Raw genomic sequence first — 10127 nt, 5'->3', positions numbered from 1 at the left:
TTTTTTTTTTTTTTTTTTTTTTTTTTTAATGGTTTCTGCATCCCTGCTCTCAAAATAGTAAGGCGATGGTTGAGAAGTTCATGACTCCAAGAAAATCATTGTCCATTATTCTGGTCTCAGTATGCGTAAAACCTGGGAGATGGTGCCTGAGTTCTCTGTTCCAATGCAAAAATGTGCTGTGGAAAGAGGATAAGAGAGTTGGCTATAAAAATAGGTTTTCCATCTTTTTACTCTAAATATGTCATCAAGCTGAGCATCTTAAAAATCAAACTAGATGACAAGACTGATTCTGTTTCCAACGTACATTCTTTAAGGTGACTACTGGAGGGACATCTTTCCCCTAACTTTTCCTTGGAATACTAGATCCAAATATCTAGGTGATAGCTGAGTATTTGTCTCTGGATGTCACCACAGGCATTTCACTAATATGAAAGATAAGCTCATCACTTTAACTTCTTACAACTAACTCGCTATATTTTTTTACTTGCCACCAAATATCTTATTTATTGTTCAGTGGAGCCACCAAACACCATTTATTTCATTTCTGACCAATTTCCCCCTTCTATTAAGTTAATAATTAGACCCTATTGAATCAGTGTCCTTTATATCTTTGAAATGCATCTCCTCTTCTCCATCTTCACACCCATTTATCTTAGATCAGGTTCTTATTTGTTCTGTCTCATACAGCTGGTTAATATCCCTGTCTTAATCACATACACTTCAAACCATCTCCAAATTCTTGTGTGTGGTCTTTCTGTAATACATAATCATGCCACTCTTCTACTCAAAATCATGCCAGGCCATGACATTACCAAAATGATAAAACTCTGGAAGGCTAAGAAGCTTCTATCTCCCTGTTCAGTGTTTTCCACAATGCTCACAGGTGATACGAGCATTTTATAGTTCATTGGTCCTGAACTATTTGCCATTCCATGCGTAGGGCATCCTTTTTCTACATTTTTGCTATTTGTTCTATCTACTTACACTGGAGTTTCCTTTCATTTTGTGCACTTGGTGGGCCCTATATATCTTTTAAAACTTACCTAAGGTGTCACTTATTCTAGCTTTCTTTCATTCACTATCATGTGATCTCTCTGTCTCTCTCTCTGTGTATATTATATATATTTATGTAGGTTCCACTTAACAATGTATTCTAATTATTAATAAGTATTTATACATCTCTGCTAATAAAAATGTTGAATCTGTTGGAGACAAGATGCAATTCTTGTATGATATCTGGTGCCAAAACTGTATGCTAGAATGTAATCCACTTTGAGAGCAGAATATGATTTTAGAGATCATGTGGTTCAAATTCTTTGGTATGTAGATGACCTTAGCAGATTGGAGATTATTAGTTTATACTAGTCTATTCTTTCACAAATCTGAGTCAATATTAGTGGGGTTAAGTTCCTATTATATTTAAGAAATTTTTATCTGGAATTGGCCAAGCTAAGGTGCACTGTTTCTCCTTAAGTTTACCAAGCATTACATACAGCATGATTTAAGAGTAATTTTGCTTAGAATTATTAAGATTTAATATAAAATACAGACTTGTGAACAAACTCAGCTAAGATCTGGAGAAGAATTTGTGCAGATTAAAAGTTTCAGCCTTCCATGTTAAAATTAATTTCAATTATTAATACTAACATTAATGTCATTTTTTGCACCTTAATGATGTGACTGCCTTTTCCCACGCCACATGCACTAAATATGAATATCAATACGAACTTTTCTTCTCCTAGCTGTAAATTACCACCCATGTTTTTTTTCCTGACCTGTTGCCTGCATTGTGCCTCCTTACTTTCTTGTTCCCTTCACATTAGGACTTCTCATGAATTACATTTCTTTTTTGCTGACATACAGGGCTTCATTCACATTTGTTTCTGGTATCACCTACCCTTGCTGCCTCAGGCATTCCCACCATTATGGACTGGGTAAGGCCTGATTCTTCCTAGTTTATGCTCGTCTGGAAGTAACTAGGAAAAATTCTGTACTAAAAAACAAGTATTCTGGCAAAAGATTGAGGGAAATACTACATTGCAAATGTAATGACGCTCAAAGGATACATGATGTGGCAGTTGTTTAAAATACAGATGCTATTTTCTGAAACACAACCAAAAAAAACTTATCAGGTACCCAGGTTAGTTTACACTGACCAGAAAGTTTATTAGAGATTAGGATGAAGAAAAGAACATAGCCAAGTGAAGTCAAATGCAGTTGCTGAAATCTTTCTAGAGATAGTTTGACTGGTTGCTGGAGAGAAGACTAAATACAATCATGCAGAACAGAAGAGGAGATGTTAAATGGAAAACAAGATGGAAAGAAGAACACAACAGAGGGAGATGACGAATTTATGCCAGGTCTCTTTAAGGCACAGGATTGATTCTAATCCATGGACTTTAGCCAAGAGAAATTTGTTGTGTTATTGTTGTGATTTCAAGAATAAAATCTTAGGCATCTGTATTTACAGTGTGTAATGTTTTGTATTTTTTAGGCTGCCAACAATGTGAGTTCTACTAAAAAATACAGATGGTTAAAATCTCACGCACAGAAAGTGGTCTTTTTGTTATTGTACATGCTATGTATCTGATTCTTTATATTCACTTTCTCCTATATTTTCCACCTCCTGACAAATCCTGCTCCTCTCTTATTTGGTCATTTACATAGAATCTTATGTAAAACTAATGACATTATTTTTCATCTGTTAAATTTGTTCTGTTTTCACTGTATGCCGATTTTTGAGTTCTGTTTTCTTGAACATGTATGAAAAAACTGTGTCATAGAACTTTTGGAAATTTTCAAATGTAGATTTTATAAGGTAAATAAAAAAATAGCTATAATCATACCAGTCTGCATTCAAATAATAACTAGATTAATCATAATTTTATATGTACTATAGTGTTTTATTTCTAAATGAAAACCCTCCTTTTTCAGAACATAAGTCCAAGATTAAATATACTCAAAAGGAGTATATGACATATATGTACATGTAGTACAGAGGCAGGTAACAATGACATTATTTAATTGTTAGGCAGAATTGTTTAATGAATTTTAAAAAGTAATTTTAATAATTAGAAATCAACATAGACTAAACATTAGAAATAGCTCAAAACACTTTTGATGCCTTCTAAGTTATTGTGTGTTTTTTTCTTTTATGTTGTCCAACAAGAAGTCACACACTTTTGTAGTGCAATACTTCAAAGACAACATTTTTTACCTAATGATGATTCAAACTGTGATAGTCTGAAAAGAATGTTGTAGCAATTTATATTTGCATAGTGAACAAAGTATATTTATCATCTTATAGACAATGAAAAAGTAATATAGTTTATTTTCATTGTTAAAGCTACTGACCAAATAGGGAAAGCTATAATTAATCTATCATTACTTATTAAAAAATTCTCTTAGTATGTAGAAAATTGAAACATTTGTGTTCCAAATAGATGCATTTAATGTCTTGACCACTTTAGCATGGAATAATACAAAATGTCTGTTAGTTAATATTTCACCAATGATATGTGTTAACATTATTTTAAAACTCATGGTTATGTAAAATCTCTAACAAGAGTTTTGCAGAAATATACTTTATATATTGAAATCAGTAAGATATATGTGCATATGTATTATAGCTTATATCTGTATTTTATTAAGTTCATCGATTTTCAGGCCGAGAGCAGTGGCTCACCACTGTAATCCCAGCACTTTGGGATGCTAAGGTGGGTGGATCATTTGGGGTCAGGAGTTCGAGAGCAGCCTGGCCAACATGGTGAAACCCCGTCTCTACTAAAAATACACAAATTAGCTGGACGTGGTGGCACGTGCCTGTAGTCCCAGCTCCTTGGGAGGCTGGGGCAGGAGAATCACTTAAGCCTCTGAGGCAGAGGTTTCAGTGAGACGAGATCACGCCACTGAACTCTAGCCAGGGTGTCAAAGAGAGACTGTCTCAAAAATAAAATAAAATATAATAAAATAAATAAAATGCATTAATTATCAAAATATATTCACTTTACTTAGACTATTGATTAAATATGCTTAAGAATCAGCTTGAGTTACCCTCAAAGATTGTCTCAAATCCACATTTTATGTCCACTGGTCAGCCTGGAGCCTTTCCAAATACTTCTGCATATTCCAAATGCACTTTTTCTGGTTTTATTTCTCTTTGTGCACTAGAACTTTTTGTTTACTGTATTTCATTGTTTCTTTCTGTCAATTTTGGCATGTACCAAATCTGGACACTCAGTGCCTTTTGTTTATTTTTACCAAGTCCTCCTCTGGTCTGCCCCCAACAATAAATTACAAAAAAAAGTGTCACTGGGATTAACCATGAATGATCACCAATATCAGTATTATTTACAATAGCCAAAAAGTGGATACAGTCAAAATGCATATCTACTAGTGAATAAATAAAATATGGTATATCTGTACAATGGCATAATATTCAGCAATATAAAGGAACGAAGTAGTGATTCATGGTACAACATGATTGAACTTCAGAAACATTGTTCAAGTGAAAGAAGCTAGGCACAAAGCACCACAAATTTTATCATTCAATTTATATAAAATGTCCAGAATAGGAAAATCTCTAGAGATGGAAATTAAATGAGTAGTTGCCTAATACTAGTTGGAGGGGAGAGGGAATAGGGGATGATAACAAGAGGACATGTTTAGGTATTTTTGGTGATGAAATTATTCTAATATTGATTGTGGTGACAGTTTTACAATTGCAAACATACTGAAAAACATTGGTTGTAAACTTAACTGCCCGAATTATGTAGTATGTGAATTATATATAAATAAAGCTGTTATAAAATGAAACCATCAACATTTCACATAGTCTTTTTGTTGGCAGCCATCAAGACAGAGGTTTGTTTGAAGAAATGGTGGTCCAAATGTTATGCACAAATGATGTAAAAATGAAAATGCAGAATCTCAGTTCTTACTATGACATATTCATCCAGTCTCCAAATACAGCTCCAGACTGTTTTTGGATAACAAAGATATCCATTAATGTTCACTGACATTTTTGTTTGTTTGTTTCATCCCTTTTATTTACCCACCGGCATTTATCTAGGGAAAGCAAGGGTATAGATTGTAGTTGTCCACTGTCATAAAGTACTTCAGTAACATACTCTAACTTTATTTCACCACCTGTGCTGCTTAGAAGGTAGTAGTAGCAACCACAGAAAGTTTGGGTCTTAAAGTTTCTATTTTGATAACACATTGTCTGATCATAGGCGTATGTGCATCTTAGCTTCTGAATAGAGTGGATGAGACTAAACTGCAGCTAGCTGTTAACTCTGAGTTATGTGGGTAGAAGCAGAAGTATCTCTTAACAGAGGAAGAATGTGAAGAAAGTTTACAATTAAGCACTATGTAAATTACCTGATCAAATTGTGTTTCATGGGATTTGATACCTCCATTTTACAGAAGCTTATTTTAATATTTTCTGTGCAATTTTTTTTTTTTTTTTTTTTTTTAGCTTTAGATCCAGCTAAGGATCCATGCTTAAAGATGAAATGTAGTCATCATAAAGTATGCATTGCTCAAGATTCTCAGACTGCAGTCTGCATTAGTCACCGGAGGCTTACACACAGGTAAACATTGTTAAATTTAATCCCACTGATTGAATAACACTCCTTACCAGGAATAACTGCAGAGTATAAATATTTGGCAGCACCTGCTAATCTTTTATGCAGAGTTTTATTGAAGCAGTTACGGAAGCTTGGTTAATACAATTATGATTCACTTGGGTTAAACATTGGTATCAATCACAATTACTACAGATTATAGAATTTGAGGTATATATTATTAAATAAAGAAGGTTGTATAAAGATGATATTTAAATGTTGTATCTAGATGTTTGTGCTTTTTCAAGTTTAAGGAACAATTAAACTTTTGTTCCCTCCACATATTTTTGTTTGTGGCTATTCAAACATCTTTATTTCCCTCAGGAGAGAGTTAGAAAGTTAAAGGAGAGAAACTGATTGATGTTCATAAAAAGAGATTAAAACTTACGAAATAGGGAATTGGGACTTGAACTCCTCAGGACACCTTCTGTAGGAGTCACTCATACTGGTGGAGTCCTTACATCTATTCCCTGGATGCTGATTCACAATTTCTAAAGAGGAAGGGAAGATTTCAAGTATCTTATGACAACCATCACTGCTTCTGTTAGACGGGCTCTGTTTGAGGAAGGACCAGTAATTTAGAAATAGCCTGTGTAGTTTGGTGCTGAGTCTTAAAAATTTGAACGCGTCAACAATCAAACAAGAATTCATTGGTTAGCCGACTAAAACAAGTGGTGTATTCATTTCCCTTATCATTTTAAAGTTACTTTTGTGAATATTCTTTCTTTGATAATGGATTTAATTTATGTATTGCTTTTAAATCAAATGAACAAAGAAAATTTTGCTATTTGTGTATGCTTAGAGAAAATTGGATTTTGGCTTTAGTGTACTTGCACATAAATTCTGTTACTCAAACACACCAAGAGTTAGAGGATAAGAATAAGAATATTGGAAAATAAGAATATAAATAACATTTCTAGAAAACAAATATTTAAGTTACACTGATGTTTCTTATAATGTAAGAGCACATATACATAACACCCTCTTTTACATGCCAAAAGGATTAGAAGTCTTTATTTCACAACGTTAAATCTATAGTGGCAGATTTCTAGAATTAAGGGAGGTTGATGTAACAAAGGTATGGGGGTTTGGAAATGTGTTCACTTGGGATAGAATCATGGTATATCAATAATTTACTTGTGGAAGACACAGAGGGAGTGGGAGAAAGAAAACAACAGTTTGGTGATATAAAGAATAAAAGACTTCTTGGAAATCACAATTCTATAAAGTTAGCCTTCTGGGGAAAGCACAAATGGGTGAAGCAGTTATCAGTGACATATCCCCTGTTAATCCTGATTTTGATGCTAATTTTTCAAATTGATAACAAAGCTTTGGACCAGAAACTCATTTCTCTGTTTATTTCCTTAGGATTCTAAATTTCTTGGCCTTTCTATTAATTAATCAAACAAATTTAAAAATATTAGTATGTGAATGTGTGTATATTGGGGGTGAAATAAAGAGAAGGGTGTCAAAAGGGATTCATAGGCCGGTCGCGGTGGCTCAAGCCTGTAATCCCAGCACTTTGGGAGGCCGAGACGGGCAGATCACGAGGTCAGGAGATCGAGACCATCCTAGCTAACACAGTGAAACCCCATCTCTACTAAAAAAATACAAAAAAAAAACTAGCCTGGCGAGGTGGCGGGCGCCTGTAGTCCCAGCTACTCGGGAGGCTGAGGCAGGAGAATGGCGGGAACCCGGGAGGCGGAGCTTGCAGTGAGCTGAGATCCGGCCACTGCACTCCAGCCCGGGCGACAGAGCAAGACTCCGTCTCAAAAACAAAAACAAAACAAACAAACAAACAAAAAAGGGGTTGGTATATGATCTCTCACCTAAGTTACAGAGACTACGTAAGTTCATCTCCCATAAAAGCAAAAGCTGTTTTATCACAAGTTCTAGACACCCTGGGAAAGATTTCCATGTGCAGACATTTAACAGCTTTGAAAAGATTCACCTGCCACTTCACCCCTGGCCCCATGAACCCAAGTCAAAGAGCAACCAAAGACCTCGCAGTTAATATCATGTCTGTGTCAGAGATATTTTCATTTTGACACTTGCTGGACACTGAAGCTAAGAGAGGTTAAAGTAACTGACTCAAGACTACAAAGCTAGAATTTTTCAGAGCTTCAATTCCAATCAGTACTGATTGACCCCAGAATCTAAGCTTTTTACAACTATGCTGTCTCATTACTTCTCTGACGTATTAAACGACTTAACTACAGGCAAAAATCTTCCTTAACATGATAAAGACTATCAGAAACCAACAGCCAAATATCCCTTAATATATAAAATCGAAAGATCCTTAATAGGGCACTACTGAAGCTTTGCCTTCGGTGTAGTGGTGCAGGGGGTTCAGAGGGGAGACTAATATGCTCTTAGTGGGTGAATTTCCAAATGTTTTATGTAAATAGTATTTAGTCCTGTTCTATTTCTGATAGAGACTATTTATAAATTTCCATTCAATCCACACTGTATTCAATAAATAAATCACTAGTTTCCAACAAACTGATTTTAAGATTAATATTTGATATGCTTTATTTGCTTTGAGGATGTCAGTACATAGTGAATGTTTATACAACACTTAGGGAAGAAGAGCTTTGCCAAGCACTTTATCAATAAAAATGGCTAATATAAATAATCTAGATCTTAGATTTGAGGATTGTGTGTATTTTGGGGATGGGGTAGAGAAAGCAGGGAAAGTGGGCTTAATTAATCAAGTTTTGGCCATTTGCATAGTTTAGAATACATATTGCTACTTTTTTTCCTTTTAAGGAACAACTTATTCATTTTCCCTTGATCTCATAAAAGAGAAAGGAAACCTGCCGTTTCTTTCTGCAAGGGGAACACAATTTTTCAAACACACTTTCCAGTCTCCTCTTCCCAATACAATATATCACACTCATTTCTCCATTGCCTTAGAATTTTAAACTTCTCATCTTATAATGCTCACAACATTTGTAATAGTCTGTCTAACATCGATCTCCTTTGACTGACTGAAAGCTCAGTGAAGGTGTCTTATTTACCACTGTGGACCTAGATCTTACATTACTGCTCAGTACATGTTTTCTTTGAGGAGTTTAGTGAAACAGCTGCCATTTGTAAAATGTTTAGGAAGAAAATTTTGACAAATAGTTTGATCAATTGAAATGCCAATCTAGATAATCTAGGTTTAAACATGGTTTTCTTAGTGCTTTGTGTATATTTGTTGAAAATGAATTAAGGAGGGTACAGGCATCAATCAACAAATATGTTTTAATTGGCAGAATAAATGAATGCATGACTTATCAAATAAAAGGAAAAGAAGTATTTTTAAAATGTTTATTTTAGTTTAGTTTAAGTTCCGGGATACATGTGCAGAATGTGCAGATTTGTTACATAGGTAAAGGTGTTCCATGGTGGTTTGCTGTACCTATCAGCCTATCACCTATGTATTAAGCCCCGCATGCATTAGCTATTTATCTTGATGCTCTCACTCCCCCTTCCCCCCACTGTCAACACACACTGACAGGCCATAATGTGTGTTGTTCCCCTCCCTGTGTCCACGTGTTCTCATTGTTCAGCTCTCACTTATAAGTGAGAACATGTGGTGTTTGGTTTTCTGTTCCTGCGTTAGTTTGCTGGGATGATGGCTTCCAGCTCCATACATACCCCTGAAAGGCACATGATCTTGTTAAAGAAGGATATTTAAATATGCAATGAGGAATGTAAAAATTGGTTTTAAGAAACTACTAGGTCCTTGGATTTGTAAATAATTGACATAATTAGTAAATTTTTCCTTCCTTAGTATTTTAAATAACAATAATTGTCCTCTGAAACCAGAAAAATAACATGATTAGGTGAATCATAGTTTTACTCTAGCTTTGACCACCACTGCCAGTGTAGAGGATGGTGTAAACCATCCAAATACGTGATGTTGAAAGTTATATATTTGGATATTGTCTCCAAATGTCTTTTTCTGTGAAGAACTGGTCTCAAACCAGGTGTTATCTTTGTTATTGCGCTTTCTGTTACCATTGTCATTGCCAGTTAAAAGAAAATAGTGGTATGAATAATGAGAAAGAACTTTAGCTGTAGTATGTTTTTCCAATATGGTAACATAACCCATTATTTAGATGGTTTAATATGAAATACATGATGGGTTTCCCAAGCTTTGAATGTGATCCACTTTTTCTATTGTTACCCTTGGGGAAAGATCTGCAGATGCTGACAGCTGAGGGTGATTGTTTCATTGTTTTTGTATATTGTGAGCAAGAAGCCCAGTGTTTTATGTTCCCTTGCTGTCTGTGCAGCTGCAGATAATTAGCACTGTTTCTAGATCAGTGTTGCTGGCACCAATCGATGCTGCTGATATTAAAAGAAAAAGATTCGGCATAATAAGACAGAGTAAGGTTGAAGAAGTTGTTGTAGGACAAAACTGGCCATGTTAGTTTTTACTTCATTTACACCGAAGGATAAAAAAAAAAAAAAAAAAAAAAAAAAAAAAAAAAAAAAAAAAAAAAAAAA

General features: G+C 34.7%; 1 protein-coding gene across 3 annotated transcripts in view; it reads left to right on the top strand.

Annotated features, from left to right (window-relative positions):
- The window catches only part of SPOCK3 (SPARC (osteonectin), cwcv and kazal like domains proteoglycan 3), a 506317-nt gene that overhangs the window by 249376 nt on the left and 246814 nt on the right, over positions 1 to 10127 (top strand). For all 3 annotated transcript variants that reach the window (XM_017887898.1, XM_017887896.1, XM_017887897.1), the window contains one exon: positions 5480 to 5594. In XM_017887898.1, the coding sequence (XP_017743387.1) occupies positions 5480 to 5594 (115 nt within the window). The remainder of the gene's footprint in view (positions 1 to 5479; positions 5595 to 10127) is intronic.

Source organism: Rhinopithecus bieti, unplaced genomic scaffold, assembly GCF_001698545.2.
Source record: "Rhinopithecus bieti isolate Rb0 unplaced genomic scaffold, ASM169854v2 scaffold_16999, whole genome shotgun sequence".
Classification (NCBI taxonomy): domain Eukaryota; kingdom Metazoa; phylum Chordata; class Mammalia; order Primates; family Cercopithecidae; genus Rhinopithecus; species Rhinopithecus bieti.
Note: the sequence above shows the minus strand (reverse complement) of the source record. Positions and strands in the feature narration are given on the sequence as shown.